At 39.4% G+C, this 19,166-nt stretch overlaps 1 protein-coding gene across 1 annotated transcript in view; it reads right to left on the bottom strand.

Moving 5' to 3' along the window:
• LOC135086072 (F-box/WD repeat-containing protein 11) overlaps positions 1-19,166 on the bottom strand; it is a 33,026-nt gene that overhangs the window by 9,442 nt on the left and 4,418 nt on the right. Inside the window, exons 2-7 of the mRNA XM_063980833.1 lie at positions 13,744-13,860; positions 10,695-10,803; positions 8,401-8,587; positions 5,104-5,239; positions 1,712-1,840; positions 604-795 (exon numbers count right to left, since the gene is read on the bottom strand). Of these exons, the coding sequence (XP_063836903.1) occupies positions 604-795; positions 1,712-1,840; positions 5,104-5,239; positions 8,401-8,587; positions 10,695-10,803; positions 13,744-13,860 (870 nt within the window). The remainder of the gene's footprint in view (positions 1-603; positions 796-1,711; positions 1,841-5,103; positions 5,240-8,400; positions 8,588-10,694; positions 10,804-13,743; positions 13,861-19,166) is intronic.

The following is a 19,166-nucleotide window of genomic DNA, read 5'->3' as shown; positions in this document are numbered from 1 at the left end:
AGAGGGATGAGGGGATCAATGACAGAGGGATGAGGGGATCAATGACAGATGGATGAGGGGATCAATGACAGATGGATGAGGGGATCAATGTTAGGGGATCAATGGGAGGGGATCAATGACAGGGGATCAGTAGAAGGGGATCAATGTTACTTGGACGAGGGGATCAATGGCGGGCACGAGGGGATCACAGCGACACACCTTGCTGCAGGCGACCATCATCCCGCTGCAGAAGCGTAGATGAAGAACCGCCTCGCAGTGGTGTATGAGCGTGTTCAGCATGGCGCCTGTTGTTACGTCCCACACGCGGACTGTGGAGTCGGAGGAGCCCGAGATGATCGATGGGAGGGGACGAGGGGATCAATGGCGGGCACGAGGGGATCACAGCGACACACCTTGCTGCAGGTGAGGGGATCAATGATACTTGGATGAGGGGATCAATGTTACTTGGATGAGGGGATCAATGTAACTTGGACGAGGGGATCAATGTTACTTGGATGAGGGGATCAATGTTAGATAAGGGGATCAATGATACTTGGACGAGGGGATCAATGTTACTAGGACGAGGGGATCAATGGCGGGCACGAGGGGATCACAGCGACACACCTTGCTGCAGGTGACCATCATCCCGCTGCAGAAGCGTAGATGAAGAACCGCCTCGCAGTGGTGTATGAGCGTGTTCAGCATGGCGCCTGTTGTTACGTCCCACACGCGGACTGTGGAGTCTGAAGAGCCTGATATGATGGCGCGCTCGTCGTATTGTAAGCAGAGTACGGAGCCCGTGTGCCCTTGGAGCTCCTGGTGGGAAAAAAGAAGATTGAGAAACTATTTATCTATAGTTAACTAGGTAAATAGGTATATGAGCCGACACTAACTAAAAAAAAAATGTTAACATGGTATGGTGAAGTCAGAAAATTGATATCTTCATTTGATGTATGAAAATTAAAAAGTGATGATCTAGATCTAAGCATTAGTTACTTTCTTTATATATTATTTGTGATTGTTACTTGTTGTGTATGCCTAATAATAAATAAATAAATAAATAAATAAATTAAAATGATGCTACCAATTTTCTGACTTCACCATACCATTTATATGACCATGTTAACATGGGTTAGTGTCGGCTCATATACCTATTTACCTAACACCCTGTAGAGGCAACGTAATATGTATGTACAGCAGTGTAATTCGTGACACCCAAAGTAGCCAAAAAGTTCGCAACACGTCTTTCAAATTCAAATTATTTATTTGCAGAATGTGGTACATTAGATGTTACATAATGAAATGGAGCAGGACACATTCGCCAGATATGAACCAGCATGCAAATGTTTTACACAAGTCAATTTATTATTAATTAAAATTTAAATTTATATCTTTATTACAATTGGAATAAGGATGTATTGTCAACTTTTTGGCTATTTTGGATGTCATGAACTATCCTACTAATATTATAAATGCGAAAGTTTGGATGTTCGGCGCAACCACAACTGACTCCCCGATTATCCATGATAAATTTTGTCAGTGTGTGCGTGCGCGCCGCATACGTATTGGCGCGCTCACATACAAACCGCGCTCGGTGCGTTTCTATGAAGATGACCTACTCATTTGTATTTACTCTTATAATATCCAGACCGGGAATATAACTTTTGACTATTAACTACAAAAATATTGAACTCAAATGGTAATGATATCAATCATAGACAATCAGCCTTACCTTGACACACTGTAAAGTTTTCCTGTCCCATATTTTGATGGTGTTGTCTCTGAGACCAGAGACAATTTTGTTGTCGTCGTATTGTAGGCAATACACGCCTTTGGAGTTTTCAGATCTGCAATTTATCCTCTGTGGACAAAAGGACAATTATTAGCATAAATTATTCAAAATCAAATCAAAAAATCAAAAATATTTTTATTGAGCCATCCATTATTCTTACTAACTAATTAACAAAAACATAACTTATCAGTAAGTGCACATTGTTTGTTTACACAATATAGTTTTACATAAATCATTTAATAGTAAAAGTACTACTGAATAAGCAATAATGAGGGTGGCAAAATGTATCAGATTCCGTCCCCTACCCGCCGCTAAGTAAAAACTGTGTTGCGACTGGTAGTGTTCGTCATCGTCCAACCGGGCAACGTTTGGCCGGTACACATCTTCCAACGTTGCGGTTTCTAAGGCGTTGTAGTAAGGTTAATTTTGCAATGCCAGGTATGGGTAGACAAATGTACCGGCCAGCGCATTCGGTACTTGTTGCGAGCGTAGAACACGCGCGGCTCGCAGATAAAATTATCACGTGAGAAGTAGTTAGTTTTTTTAGTTTTTTTTTTTTTTTTAATTTTTTATTTTTTAGAAACTAAATATTACAATTACGAGAACTGTATTGGGCTACATGGGTACTAGACAACGGATATAAACTTACTTAAATATTTTTTATTTTTTTTTGTAATTACATACATATTATACATAGATAAAAAGTATGTTAATGGAGAAGTTTCGGGATGTTGAAAAACCATTATTTCACCGAATGGGATTAAAAATATGGTCCAAAAGCTAAAAAGACGGTGAAGGTTTTATTTTTATTTTTAAATCCATCAAGAAATGTTTGAGAAAATAATTATTTAAATTACGTATATATTTTCGCATGGAACTCAAACATAGGCGGTGCCGCGACGTCACGCCGCCCATTCAAGTTTCAGCCATGATGCTTTTATTTTTAAGTTTTATCAAATGAAAAATATTTGAAACTTCTTCATTGTCAGATTGTGTGAATTTGTGGGTGCGTATACGTAAGTATGTAAGTGTGTGTGTGTGTGTGTGTGTGTGTGTATGTGTGTGTGTGTGTGTGTGTATGTGTGTGTGTCACATTATATATGATTTAACTAGCTCTTCAGTTTGTTCGTAGTTCAACTGTTTAAGGTAATTTGAGATTGATCTATTACATGAGTATTTAGATTGCTCGTAAACATCGGGTATTGAATTACTGACCTTATTGTAGATGTGAGGGCCAAGGTAATGACTAAATCTTTGTGCGAACTTTGTCCTACAAGTTGGTGTTTTAAAGATAATGTCTTTCCTACGCTTTGTTGTTGGGGTATCTCTTGGTAATTTATGTTGTTTTAGAAATAATAATTTTATATATAGTTGTCTAACAGAAAGAGTTTCTAGGTTTTTGTATAATTCGTAAGTGGGGTATTTAAAGGGCTTGAATGTCATAATTTTTAAAATTGCCCTTTGAGCTCTTTCTAGTCCCAACATAGTAGATTTTGCGCAACCACCCCAGCATGTGATACAGTATGTAATCACTGACTGGCATAGTGCGTAATATGTTGAGACCAGTTGTTTTTTGTCGCATACATTTCGTAATGTTTTGAATACATACATAAGTTTTCTTACTCGACTTGTTACAGCCTGTATGTGTTCCGTCCAATTCAAATTATTATCTATTAGTAGACCAAGATATTTAATCGATGATGTACTCGAAATGTATGGACAGTTACATGGCGTATTTGCATTTTTACAGCTATGTGCTTGTATGCTAATTTCATTCTGTAGGGGTTGTTTGTTACTTCTTATACTGAATGCCATATATTTTGTTTTTGCCGTGTTTAGAGTCAGTAAGTTATTTATCAGCCATTCATTGATTTTATTGAAGCCTTCATTCATTAAAAAAAAATGCAGTAATACGAATTCGTCGAGATAAGAATTTAGAAAACTAGAGAATTAAGTTGATGGAAATGTTGTTGGCATTTATTTGTTACAAAAATTGCCAGTCTATGGCGCAGACTATGGTGCATAAATTACCCATCAAGTTAATACCCCAAAGAACTGAGCGAGTGAGATGTCACTAGCAGCGACACTGTGTGTTAAAAGGAGATGCGTGATGCCGTCACGTCAAACAGAACCGTTTTTTGAAACAATTTGCCAGTTCAGAACTTAGTGGCACGCTGAAAATTTGAACTCTTAAGATATTTTCAGATTTTATGTGAGTAAAAAAAATCATGGATTTTTCTGAGAAATAGTGCTTCATAAAAGTGGTGACTGGTTCCGTGATTGATTTATTGTACAGAACAGTGAAATAATACTGACACTGACACACAAATGAAAATAATACCCAAAATCTGTTTCGTTTGACAGCTCGTGGTTGTTGCTCTATTCCGAAGGAATATTAACTTTGTGAAATTACCATACAAATTATTACAAATAGCTCTACGAAACGTCAAGCTGTAAGTACAAATTTCATAAAAATTACACGTTTAGACCCGTGATTCTATTTATTAAGCTGAATTGCACCACCTAACTTCAAATCAAATCAAAATCATATATTTTGCGAAAATGGGTTTACATCAGTAGGTGTTACAATTACTTCAATCGTACTATAAAAATAACCGGTGCTTTTTGTATGGAGTTTGACAGATTTTCTTCTTGTCGTGTCGACAACAAACCTACACAGTGTCAGCCCAAAACTCCGCCACACGAATGGCATTGTCAGTAGCCTTCATTAAATCTTCCTGCGTTAAATCTTCCTGCGTGCAGTTGCTTGGGCACGCAGGGCACGACATCATGTGCTTCGATTGGGGAACAAAACCACACTTGCACTCCAAGTTGACAGATTTTGACGTTTGTTAAAGTAAGATGGTGTAACCCAGCCTTAGAATGCTAAAGTTTAAGATCTTAGAGTAGGCGCACACCGTTGATTTTTCGTCGGCCGATAGTTTAGTCGGGCAGTTGATAAGTATGGGCATGTATGGGAGTGCGCACACTACGCCGATTCGATTTGGCCGATTCTTCATACAATTTAAAATCGGGCACAACTATCGGCCAACTAAAAATCAACGGTGTGCGCTTACTCTAAGGCGATTATCACACTGCACCGCGCTCCACCGCGGTCCGCGTGGCGACATAAATAACGAATCCCGCGCGCAAACGAGTTGTCACCCGTTGTCAAGTGTGTTGTGCCGCGCGTGTTTTCTATACTAACTGAGGTACTTGCATATAATGATTAAATCTGTAGTCCCGCGTACCGCGTCGGAGCGCGGTGCAGTGTTATAATCGTATAAATGGAAAAAAACAATTTGATAAGAACATCTATAATTGTTACAAACCTGCAAGTTGTGTCTTCCCATCCGCCAATTGTCCTCGATGGATCGTATGTCCTGTATGATTTTGGGGTAGAGTTGCCTGTAGAAAGAGTGGGACGGATGCTGGCAGCCCGGCTTCGGCTTGAACAGGTATTGTATCCTGGAACAAAATACTTTTATTAAGGGTGGATTCGACTAAACAAGTGTAAATATTAATCTCAGAAGAAATCGGCAGTTATTCGACATTTTGACATATTATTTCCCATACTGAAACTGTCAATGAGCCCGTTATACCAGGAGTTATTCCCGGCCCAAGGCTATGGTATTTTGGTCACTAGTTGCAGTGCAAATGCGACAGTCTTACTCGTAGCTTCAGTGGTCACCATTTGGCGCCACTGTCTTAGCCAGTAGCGAGTGACAAGACTTTGTTCTATGTATACAGGGTGACTGGAACTGAACCCGCCATAGCTAATACGCGTATAGAGGAGGTCATTTGCTAATTATTGAACCTTACTTGCTATAGCTAAAGTTTTATAGTTTAGGAGATATGACAATTTTTTTATACTTTTTTCCGATTTTTCCGAAATTTGACCTAAAAACTGCTTAAATTTTTTTTTCCGCATGATTTCAACAATTTTTTTTCATTAAGGTACTTTTAATATGTGCTTTGAATTTATGAATGGGTAGTTCTACAACAGTTTGTGGTAATTTATTAAAGAATTTAATACATTTTCCCATAAATGAATTACCAATCTTATGCAATCTGAAATTTGGAACGGCAAGTTTATTTTTGTTTCTTGTATTAAAGTTATGCAAATCACTCTTTTTCGTGAATGGCTCTATATTTTTGCGGACATATAAAAGGTTTTCATAAATGAACTGTGAAGCTACTGTCAGTATGTTGATTTCCTTAAAAAAATCTTTTAAGGAAAATCGGGGTCCAAGGTTATAAATGGCCCGCACTTCTCTCTTCTGCAGAACAAACACAGTTTCAATGTCAGGACATATCTCCTAAACTATAAAACTTTAGCTATAGAAAGTAAGGTTCAATAATTAGCAAATGACCTCCTCTATACGCGTATTAGCTATGGCGGGTTCAGTTCCAGTCACCCTGTAGTGGCGCCAAATTATGAGTAAAATAAAAATTCAAACCGCTGTAAGGAACAAAAATAAGCACTTTTGCTCTACTCTCTTTCACATCGACAGCTGCCTATGCCACAGCAATAGTGACCGTATGGTCCCTAGCAATAACACGTAAACTCACTCTCCTTTTGATACGAAGTCAGGAGTTTCCTTCAGCCCATTTATGTTACTCCAAAATGGCGACATGTGCCAGAGCAATAGCGACTGTTTCTCCCTAGCAATAAGACGCAAACTAGCTTGTCTCTAGCTCCCGCGTCCGCACTTTCGTCCCGCCCATATGTCCATCACCTGCCACCGCAATATCGACCTTATTCCCTAGCAATAAGACTCACCAGCCGCGCCGCTCGGCCAGCCCGCGCCACAGCGAGTAGAATCCACACTTTCGCTCTGTCATTTGTTTACATCAAGTGACTAGAGCAATAGCGACCTTGCGTCCCTAGGAATAAGACGCAAACTCGCTTGTCTCTTGCTTCCGTACCCGCACTTTCGTCCCGCCCATGTTTCTACTCCCTGTCAAAGTAACATCAACCTTATGCCCCCGCAATAAGACTCACCAGCCGCGCCGCTCGGCCAGCCCGCGCCACAGCGAGTCGAATCCACACTTTCGCTCTGTCATTTGTTTACATCAAGTGACTAGAGCAATAGCGACCTTGCGTCCCTAGGAATAAGACGCAAACTCGCTTGTCTTTTGTTCCCGCGTCCGCACTTTCGTCCCGCCCATGTTTCTACTCCCTGTCAAAGTAACTTCCACCTTATTCCCTAGCAATAAGACTCACCAGCCGCGCCGCTCGGCCAGCCCGCGCCACAGCGAGTCGGTGCGCACCTTCCGCTCGACCAGCTTCTTCCACAGCATGCCCTCTGATATGACGCGCTGCCACTCGCGGCACACTATGTTAGTAGTGGCAGAGAAATAGTCACCTTATATCCTTAGCAATAGAGCCTCATTGATTCAACTCACCAGCCTGCCATGGCCATCTTGATTTCTCTTGCATCAGCTGCCAGAGCAATAGCGACCTTATATTTCTAGCAATAGAGTCTTAATCAACGCACGAGCCTGTCATCATGATTCTAAATCCACACTTTCGCTCTTCCCATTTCTGTAATTTCAACTGACGCCTGGTGCCAGAGAAATAGCGACCCTATGTCCTTAGCAATAGAGTCTCATTGATTCAATTCACCAGCCCGCCATGGCCATCTAGATTTCAAATTCACACTTTCGTCTTGCCCAGTCTCTAGCATCAGCTGCCAGAGCAATATAGACCGAGTGTCTTTAGCAACAGAGTCTCATTGATTCTACTCACCAGCCTGCCATGGCCATCTTGATTTCTCTTGCACCAGCTGCTAGAGCAATATCGACCTTGTGTCTCTAGCAATAAGACGCACACTCATCAAACTCTCGACTCCAAGCTCGAACTTTCGTTCTTCCCATTTAAGACACTTCAACTGACGAGATATGCCAGAGCAATAGCGACTGTATCTCCCTAGAAATAAGACGCAAACTCGCTTGTCTCTCGCTCCCGCGTCCGCACTTTCGTTCTACTCCACCTGCCAAAGCAATATCCACCTTATTCCTCTACAATAAGACTCACCAGCCGCGTCGCTCGGCCAGGCCGCGCCACAGCGAGTCGGTGCGCACCTTCCGCTCGACCAGCTTCTTCCACAGCATGCCCTCTGATATGACGCGCTGCCACTCGCGGCCCACTATGATAGTAGTGGCAGACAAATAGCGACCCTAAGTCTCTAGCAATAGAGTCGTTGATTCAACTAACCAGCCTGCCATGGCCATCTCGATTTCAAACACACACTTTCGTGCTGCCCATTACTCTTGCATCAGCTGCCAGAGCAATATAGACCGAGTGTCCTTAGCAATAGAGTCTCATTGATTCAACTCACCAGTCTGCCATGGCCATCTAGATTTCTCTTGCATCAGCTGCTAGAGCAATATCGACCTTGTGTAGCTAACAATAAGACGTAAACTCACCAAACTCTCGACTCCAAGCTCGAACTTTCGTTCTTCCCTGTTAAGTTACTTCAACTGACGAGATATGCCAGAGCAATAGCGACCGTATCTTCCTAGAAATAAGACGCAAACTCGCTTGTCTCTCGCTCCCGTATCTTTCGTCCCGCCCATGTATCTACAATGCAATATCGACCTTATTCCCTAGCAATAAGACTCACCAGCCGCGCCGCTCGGCCAGCCCGCGCCACAGCGAGTCGGTGCGCACCTTCCGCTCGACCAGCTTCTTCCACAGCATGCCCTCAGATATGACGCGCTGCCACTCGCGGCACACCAGCTCCGCCGCGCAAAGCGAGCGAGCGTCGAGGTATGACAGTATGTTCTCCGCTACGTGATCTAGACCTTTTTCTGTGGACAAAAACGTGTAATTCAGACCTTTTTTATTTATCCTGGTTCAAGACAAGGAAAGGGAGACCAGTAAGCTTAGGATGCGCGCCGCGATAAGCGTTTATCACGTCATTTTATCGATTTTACGCGATAACCCCACACATTTGTCGATAAGATTTTATCACGGCGCGCATCCTAGCCCGGCAGTGCGAGATAAGTCTTTCTGAGACATACTAAATACGGGCATCATTTCATCCACAGTAGGCCTAAGATGCGCGCCGTGATAACTTTTATCGACGTCAAAATGTATGGGCAAAATCGATAAAATGGCGTGATAACCGCTTATCGCGGCGCGCATCTTAGGCCTACTGGATGTGCATAGCTAAACATAGGCCTTCCCCAATGATTTCAGATAAGTGGTATGAAGCGGCCAACATCAAGCGCTTTCCTGCAGCTTTTCTAAGGCCTTATGAGCGGAGGTCCCACCCTGCACTTATAGGTAAGCGGCCTCCATTCCAGAACCTTATTGCCGTAACGACAACGGACCGGAGAATGAAGCGTAGGTAGGCCAGGTGGACGACGATCTGAAGGTTGCAGTAAGCACCTGGACTGGATACAGGTAGTGCAAGACAAGTCGTTGTGGAGATCCGTAGGGGAGTCTTTGTCCAGCAGTGGAAGTCATTAGGTTGAAACGATGACGACACTTTATTTAGGCATGCTATAGATGCGCAACTTGATTAGACATAAGATCTACTGTTTACTAACGAAACCCTGGGCGATCTACCACTTACATACTTCTTGAAATCTTAAATGGAACAGCATAGTTTTAGTACCTACACAATAATGTATAGTAGTTTTTGCCTTGCCACGATCGATTGGACTAATATTCGCGATCGACCGGTTGGCCACCCCTGCTATAGAGCATTGGTTCCCAAAGTGGAGGGGAGGCGCAAAGACCTTTAAAGTGGGGCGCGAGCTATCTGTGTACTTGAGTATAAAAAACCTGCGACCGCTGAGAGAATGCATTCCAGACTGTTCGATTCGACCAATGAATAATCTTGACTGGAGGAGGGGGGCGCGGAATTTTTTGTATGGCCGAAAGGGGTCGCGTCTCAAATAAGTTTGGGAACCAATGCTATACAGGGTGGAAACGATAAGTGATCTCACTTGATTATTTCTAAACTACACAAGATATTCAAAAACTGATTACTGATCCTAAAAGTGCTTCACGAGCTCTATCCAACGGTACCAATAATAGGTTACAAAATAAACTGGATCTATCTGAAAGTTCAATGTTTCCAGCCTCCATACATTTAGTAAAACCACATAATATTAAAAACTATACAAGTTATCCAAAAACTGGTAACTGATCCTGAAAGTGCTTCACGAGCTCTATCTAACGGTACCAATAATAAGTTATAAAATAATCTGGATTTATCCGAAAATTCAATGTTTCCAGCTTCCATACATTTAGTACTGCCACAGTCATGGCACGCATGTCTTGATAATATTATAGCAAGTAAAGCCTAAAACCAATGTTTTCCATGTATAATTTTAAATTATAATGCAATTTACGAGTTAATTTAAGTGTTAATTTATTTAAAATAAAAAAAATTAACACTGCTAATATTGTGTGGCTGGCATAGTGGCATACATTTAGTATGGAGGCTGGAAACATTGAATTTTCGGATAGATCTAGTTAATTCTGTAACCTATTACTGATATCATTTGAAAGAGCTCGTGAAGCACTTTCAGGATCAGTAATCAGTTTTTCGATATCTTGTATAGTTTAGAATTAATCGCGTGAGATCACTTATCGTTTCCACCCTGTATAGAGTATAGCTCTATGCCCGATGTTTCTTTACGAGATCGAATAAGGAATGAGGAGATTGTAAACGAACACAATCGCTGACAATTCTCTGGTAAACTAAAGGGGTCGTGCTCCTGCAGTGGGGACTAAATGACCTGAGGTGGAATAGTGTAAAGAAATCGTTATCATTTGACAGTTCATAACGTACGATTATTCTGTCAAACGCTCTGTTTAACTGACTTTATCGTACGATATGAACTGTCAAATGATTACGATAGCTTTACACAATTCCACCTCTGATGATGATGGTGTACTTACTCGGAAGCATACTGATGAAGTCCCTCTGCAGCATCGGCTTGAGGTACGCGTTGATGTGGCCGTGTTGGTAGTGACACATACGAGCGAGCAGCTGCTCGACGAATTCAACCTGAAAACAAATATCTAGGTTAGATAATATTAGGAGATAGATCAGTTTTAGATTGTAATTCACCAATAGGCTAGTTTTATTACGAATTTATAATGCGTTGAAGTTTCGCGTGACGTCACAAAGTGCCACACGCACGCCTTGACGTCACGGGCCTCTTGTTTTAAACTTTGGGGCGCTTTCTCTTTCAATTTTCATCATTTTGAAAAAGTAAAAAATAAATGTTGAGTTTTTTTTCGATAACTTAACCGACTGACACATTTAAAACTCTTGCTTTTTTTACCCAGGAAACATCCCTATTGTAAACGAGATTGCTCGCTAGCAGCAACTCTCAGAACAGAAAATACGGGAAATTGCATACACACACACTATAGTCTTTTTCACGTAAGATGATCCGTATGACACTTCAAGGTTATCCATTTTACGCATACTACATAAAATATGCAGAATATTTTTGAAAAAATATTTGTATTTTATTAGCAATATAATAAAAATAAATTAACTACTTGTCTTGAAATATACAGGGTGACTGGAACTGAACCCGCCATAGCTAATACGCGTATAGAGGAGGTCATTTGCTAATTATTGAACCTTACTTTCTATGGCTAAAGTTTTATAGTTTAGGAGATATGTCAATTTTTATACTTTTTTCAGATTTTTCCGAAATTAGACCTAAAGACTGCTTAATTTTTTTTTCTCGCATGATTTTAACCGATTTTTTTATTTGATACTAATATCGAATAAACCTTTAGTCAAATAAAATAAATTTCAGATCTAGATAATGATTCAATAACTAGTTACGAGCCGCCAAAGTTCAACAAAAGTACAAACCACGATAAAAAATTCAAGTTCGAATTCGATTTAAAAAAAACTAATGGTGATAATGGATTGCCAATGATCTTAAAAATATCTCTAGCTTCTCTTCTTTCCAATGATATATCACACGTAGTAATTAGATATTGAAATTTATTAAAAATTCAAAGTTTATGGAAGAAAATGGAGTAATAATACGAAAATTATTCATACAAAGTTTCTTCAAACATCTCATATTTTCTGCTATACTCCTTTTCATAACTATTTTTGTATGTTTTTTGAAAAATGAATTTAAAAATAATAATCACATTATGAAGAAAAGAGTTTAAAAAAATTCAAAATCAACTTTGTATGGATAATTTTTGTATTATTACTCCATTTTCTTCCATAAACTTTGATTTTTTGACAAATTTCAATATCTAATTACTACGTGTGATATATCATTGGAAAGAAGAGAAGCTAGAGATATTTTTAAGATCATTGGCAATCCATTATCACCATTAGTTTTTTTTAAATCGAATTCGAACTTGAATTTTTTATCGTGGTTTGTACTTTTGTTGAACTTTGGCGGCTCGTAACTAGTTATTGAATCATTATCTAGATCTGAAATTTATTTTATTTGACTAAAGGTCTATTCGATATTAGTATCAAATAAAAAAATCGGTTAAAATCATGCGAGAAAAAAAAATTAAGCAGTCTTTAGGTCTAATTTCGGAAAAATCTGAAAAAAGTATAAAAATTGACATATCTCCTAAACTATAAAACTTTAGCCATAGAAAGTAAGGTTCAATAATTAGCAAATGACCTCCTCTATACGCGTATTAGCTATGGCGGGTTCAGTTCCAGTCACCCTGTATAGTAAAATCTGAGTCTATTGATTATAATTTAATTAAATACGATGTAAAAATATTTTTTATTTAATGTACGCAATGTGTGAAACGGAATAGATTTAGTGCTGGGGTATTTCTTGTATGATAAAATCGATTATTTCCGCGGTTCATTAATCAATTGCAGTGAATACTTAGTTATTAAAAACATCACAAAAATCAACTATATTTTTTGATTATTGACTTTAATAAACGCATTGAAAATAAATTAATAGTTTTTAATTTAAAGAAACAGAACCAGTACTTTTTAGGAATCGTTTTTTTTAACACGAACCATGAAATTTGAATATTATCAATAAAAAATTGTTACAATAATATTTGTAATTAAAAAAAACATGTTTTTTGTTAAATAACACCTATACAAAATATTTCTCTAAAAGTAGGTTTTACTAACTCTTCGAAAAAAATCGATAGATAAATCGCTATGGTTTAGTTATGTGACATCTCTAAATCTTTCAAACTCGAAACGTCATACGGATCATCTTAGGTGAAAAAGACTATAGTCGCCTTTATTTGAGGCTTTCCCTTCCACAAAGGCAAGGTGTACCCACTTAAAATCTGCCCTTAGCGAGTTATACTCGCAGAATTGCTAAAATCAAGTGGCAGTGGGCGGGGCACATAGCTCGTAGAGACGATGGCCGTTGGGGCAGAAAAGTTCTCGAGTGGCAACCACGGGCTAGAAGACGTAGCGTGGGCAGGCCTCCTGCTAGGTGGACCGACGATCTGGTAAAGGTCGCGGGAAGAGCCTGGATGTGGGCAGCGCAGGACCGTTCATTGTGGAAAACCTTGGAGGAGGCCTTTGTCCAGCAGTGGACGTCATTTTGCTGAAACGAACGAACGAGTCAGGAACTGTAAGCTGTAGTATCAGCAGTTGCCTGAAGCATTCGTCTGCATTCCTTGCGCGGGCTGGCTCAGCAGAAAACAGCGAGCGGCTACACCAAAACGCGTTAGTTTCGGTTCTATCTGTCACTGTCGCTCATGCTGGCATCCCGCTTCGCGTGAGAGGGATGATAAGAGTGAGATAGCTATAGTCTGGTCTGTAAGCACGTAGAATTTTGTCCAATGACCCCAAGCTACCCATCCTTATCGCTCGCGCGTAATTATATTGCTGTCGCGACTGTGCGACAAGCGCCCGCAGTGAGTGTGCGAGCGCGACAGCAACATATTTACGCGCGAGCGATAAGGATGGGTAGCTTGGGGTCATTTGACAAAATTCTACGTGCTCACAGACCAGGTTTTATACCTGGTCTGTCTCGTTCCACCGCGCGAAGTAGTTGAGGCAGGCGTCCCGTTCCGCAGCGTAAGCGGCGCTGCTCGGCGCCGGCCGCACGCCCGTGTCGAGGCATGTCAGTGACGTCACCTGCGGACAAACAGTGACGTCAAGTCGGTTAGTCTTCACTGCAAAAGCACGACATTCCTATTTGCCAAAGGTAAATCTAAAATATAAAAGGAGAAACTGACTGACTGACATATAAACGGCTAAACGTAGGCACTTGAAATTTGGAAGGAACGTAGCTTAGGTACCGTAGAGGTGCACTAAGAAAGGAATTCTTCGGATGTCTTTCCCGAAAACTATAATCCGGGCCTTTTCAAGGCGAGAGTGAATAGGCACTTACAGGGCAGATATGTACCATCCTAGACCGCATCCCACCGCATCTCATCAGGTGCGATTGTGGTCAAATACCTGCCTTGTTATGCATAAAAAAATTAAAAAATCCCGAAATACCCACGGGAACGGGAGTTAGCGGGAAAAATCATTTGTATAGTTCCAAAATAGTGAACTGTCCTATCGATGACATTGACAGTGGGGCGCCACCGTCAATACCGGATCGCTGGTTCCGATTTTTGCCATGTTGGAAACCATATAGTTGAACGATGGTAGCGCCCCCCTGTCATTGAGTTTGGTGGGACAGTTCAGCTTGGGTCATCTATATGACAAAATCTAAACTGCGTAAGATAGATGAAGGGGGTAAAACGGGATAGACGCGTACGAAGTCGCGGGCGGCCGCTAGTAGAGGATATTGACGACGCACTCTAGCAAACGAGGCAAAAAACTCGGCAAAACTTGGAGTGAGATCAAACGCGAAACTCAAGACCATTGGTTCCCAATATGGGGGGCGCATCCTCCAGGGGAGGCGCAAAGAATTAAGGGGGGGGGGGCATCTGTGTACTTAAGTATAAAGAAACCTGCGACCGCTGAGAGAATGAATTCCAGACTGCTCGATACGACCAATAAATAATCTTGACTGGAGGAGGGGGGCGCGGAACTTTTTGTATGGTCTAAAGGGGGCGCGTCTCAACTCAAATAAGTTTGGGAACTAATGCTCAAGACCTAACGCGACGAAGGACTGTTGTGGACGCCCTCTCCATTTTTAGGGGACATAGGACATTAAATAAAAAAAAGTAAATCAAATAGAGCAGGGGTGGCCAACCGGTCGATCGCCGGTCGATCGCGACTATTAGTCCAGTCGATCGTGGCAAGGCAAAAAATACTGCATGAAAAAAAAACTGCTGTTTCAAAAAGTTTGTAAGTGGTAGATGCCTAGGGTTTCGTAAGTAAACAGTAGATCTTTATGTCTAATCAAGTTGGCCACCCCTGAAATAGAGGATTACACAAGAGCTACTAGTTCGCAATTAAGATTTTTTAAATCCTGGGGAGGTCTGGTACAAGTATCATCTGGTCATTTAGGCCTACATTGCTTGCATCTTGCGCAGAAAAAATCAAAACTGTGAACCCTAAAAATTAGACAACAGCTCTTGAGGAAAACAATATGAAATGGTTTTCCTTATTCTATGATATCTGTAGTCTACATACCACCATCATATCATACAGGTAAGTTATTAAACATGACTAAGCATTTCTAAAAAGTGACATCTCACTTCCAAGAGTGTTTTCCTTGTGTCATTATACAATATTATGGATTATTTGCCTTTTGTTATTATTAACCTAAATAAGTCATCTCTCCTAGACAAAATAACATTGATATTTGTGACAGAATCAATTTCACTATTCGTTTACGAAACAAATTAGTTAACTAGCTAAATAAAGATGTAGCTAAATGACATTAAAACAGTCTTTTATCTTATTTCATCTAGGATGACTGTTACTGATGATTGATGAATATCTAAGGCTGGGTAGCACCATTTTACTTTAACTTTAACAAACAAACATCAAAAATCTGTCAAACTATATGAAAAACACAAGTTATGGTTATAGTCATGGTGCAACTCAGCCTAAGTTAGCCTTAAGTGTGTCAGTGACACTTCAGGTGTGTTGTTTTCAAAATATCCTACGATTTAGCAAGCAATGACTGTCAAATGCAAAATCTATTTTGCTATTCACACATTACACTAAGATGTTAAAATAATAAAGAACAGAATAAATTGTCTAAAAATGAGACTCATGTCATGGCTCTCTTATTAGTGCCAGCTGTTTCAGGGTCTTCACTGATATCGTTTGATTACCTTCAACGGTGTGCAACCGTTTCTGACTCATCTCATTTGTCACAGTGATTGTATTGCTTAAACAATGAATTACAGTGTACAGTCAGTGAGCAGCTCAGGTTTCTTGCAAAATAGTAGTTATTGGGTCATTCCATCGTTTCGGGTGTTACGTTCGTACACACATATTCAACAATTTCATGTATTTTGAAATAGTATTTTAATAATGTTAGTGCCTTGATCTGTCCGTTTTTAGTTGTTTTATCTAAATAATAAAGTTTGTACAGCTTAGAATGTAAGATAACGAAAATATGAGTCGAAAAGTGTGCGTTTCGGGCGTTACGAGATTTTGCCTCTATGTTCTGACTGTTGCTGCATTTACTCGAAATTTAGCGAATTTTCTTAAGGAATCATACCTAAAACTTACAGGACTTCTAAAGTATGAAATTTACAAACCATGTAATATACAATCACTGTTACATAAAACGTTTTACTATTTTTTTATAATTTTTTTCTTTGTTTCGGGTGTTACAATGGTTCTGTTTCGGGTGTTACGAGTACGAAAATGCAACGCGTTTTATCGACAAAATCGGTGTTTTATTAGTCTCTAGGTACTATGAAATAAGGAGTACAACAAATAAACACAAATAGAGCGAATTCTGGTTTGAAATATCGAAGCAGCTTTTTTTAAAAAATATACAAAGTTCAAGTTTAATTTTTCCTAAGCATATAGCTTTTTCTATTGTTTTTGGCTTGAAATAGCATTACTTTGATTTCTAATTACGATATTTATTGGAAATGTCAAACATCGAGACTTTTTAGCGATACCTTAATTTTAGTGTTAAGTCGACATTTCAAAAAAGTCCTAAATAGAGAAATATGCCTCTTTTTCCGATGCCAGCGCTAGTGGGAGGTCGAAGGACCCTCACAGTAATACTTTTTGACTTCTCCAAGCAATATACACACATTATTGACATATAAATAAAAATGTAATACCCGAAACGTTTCGGGTGTTACAGTTTTTAATCAAGAAAAAAACATACTAAATTAGTATCATGCTCAGATATTAGTTAGTATTTGAAATCATTACTACCATGACCTTACTTTTACCAAATATTGTTACCCTAATCCATGTGTAAGGTACAATAATAAAACAAATACCTGTTTTTTTGTTTCGGGTGTTACATCGCCGAAGTAACAAGAAAACACACTTAAAACTTGATGATTATCAATTTTTTTGGGACTATGACGCTGTCTACCAATACTATGATAAATACCCTCAAATCATATAGTGGCAAAACGGTTCACAGATTGATAGTTTTTTTTTAAATCGTATTACCAATAATAAGAGAGAAAATGATCATTCAGACTGTTGACTTAAGTATAGACTTTGAAGACTAATAACTTAAAAATTACTTGTTTCTTCCAGATTTTTTTTGTTGCACATTATAATTTGGAATGTTTACTTTCAAAATTCATCAGATTTAATGCGAAAAGAACATATTTAGTTATTCACCCTCGGTAACATTTGTCATGGAATGACCCTATTACAACTACACTCAACATCAAATAAATCGCACCTTCCTGACGCAAACTTTAAAGAACTTCTTCTGACACAATCATGGTGCCCCAACAATATTGGTGTTATTTGAAAGCTCAATAAATAAACTTAAAGAAAAATGCGACTTGAACCTTGAAGTTACCATAAATGTGACTTGAAAAAAGACCTTACTTGGGGCTCACCTCTGGGATCAAGTAGACCAATTTTTATGGTTATAAAACAAAATAATGATCTCATGTGTCCTCTTTAACAGATGGATAGCGATTAATCCCAACTTAACAGTTTTATAGCCATAAAAGTTGGCTCAAGCGTAACTACCTATTTTTTGAAGAAGTGACTCTGGATTCCTCTAAAGACACATTTTTGGGGTAAAAACCTTTTCTTTAGTGAAATGAAGTTTAGAGCTAGGCTTTTAAGGCTTGGTATTTCTGCTAAAGTAGGTATTTCACGCTGTCAAAATCTGCGCGCGCAATACTTCGCCGAAGACAGCGCGCCAAAGAGCTCTCCCAGCTACACAGTATAAAAATACCAGTTGGTTAGGTTAGGTTGACTTCCTCCCGTTCAAGCGTCATACTCACAACACTTTCTAATACAAATCATATCCAAGTGATACAAATTAAAACACCTTTCAGAATTTTTGGGAATATATTTTAGAATCGAATAAGTATAAAATATAACTGCCAAAGTAAACATGGTTCAAAGAGGCGTGGCATCACCCGACCTTCCGGAAGTTCAAAAGAATTTCAAGATTACGTCACTCGACCTATCGGTAGGTCATTTAATGATCAGTTCATCAGAAAAACATTTTATGATCAGTTACTCGTAGTAGCGATTATTTAGAGCTTGGATAATAAATTATAGTTGTTGCAATTCACGAAACTTTGCATGTGGTTAATTACATTAATCAGTACACGCATCAATTTTGTTCAGTCTTTTTGTTGATTAATAAATAAAAATATCATACTAAAATTGCATACATATTATTTTGTTTGTATTGGTCTGGGTGTTTTCTTTCCATAATTTATGTACAACGTATTACGGGGCTCTGTATCGAAAATCACTATGAGCATCACACGCGGTTACCTGGCGCAGGCACCCGCTCTGAGCACTCATGGGAGTTTATGCAGAGGTTGCTAGAGTTTGACTTTGAGCTTTGTTTATAGTCATTACGAAGCAGATTTTGATGGGAAACTGCACTGTCTTGAATTCGAATGGGTAATTTGACGGTGTTAGGGGAATTCTAGGAATAAATGCAGAGCCTCCTCATTGAGATTGGACATTTCAATTTGAGATTTCACTTGACATTGATTGCAAACTGACATGGAGTTTTCAAACACTTGTAAAAATAAAAAGTAATTAAATCAAAAGCAGTAAGTATCTAGTATTGATATCAACTTCGACGCAAATGACTCCCAAATTAACTTTCTACCCCTTTCACACGTTTGTCATGAATTATAATATTATTAAGGAATTGTTAAGCAAAATTTCAAGTAGATTGAATCATATAATCACTGTCCCATACAATCTTTGCCCCCTTTTTTCACCCACTTCATTTCATGACCCCATTTCGGAAAATCGGATGCCTACGTCATACAAAGAACACACCTTCCAACTTTCAGGTCTCTACGATATCCGTCAGTCATTTAGGACAAAGCATTTTTACT

The sequence above is a fragment of the Ostrinia nubilalis genome, chromosome 30 (genome assembly GCF_963855985.1).
Source record: "Ostrinia nubilalis chromosome 30, ilOstNubi1.1, whole genome shotgun sequence".
In the NCBI taxonomy this organism is placed as follows: domain Eukaryota; kingdom Metazoa; phylum Arthropoda; class Insecta; order Lepidoptera; family Crambidae; genus Ostrinia; species Ostrinia nubilalis.
This window is presented reverse-complemented; position numbering and strand designations above follow the sequence as displayed.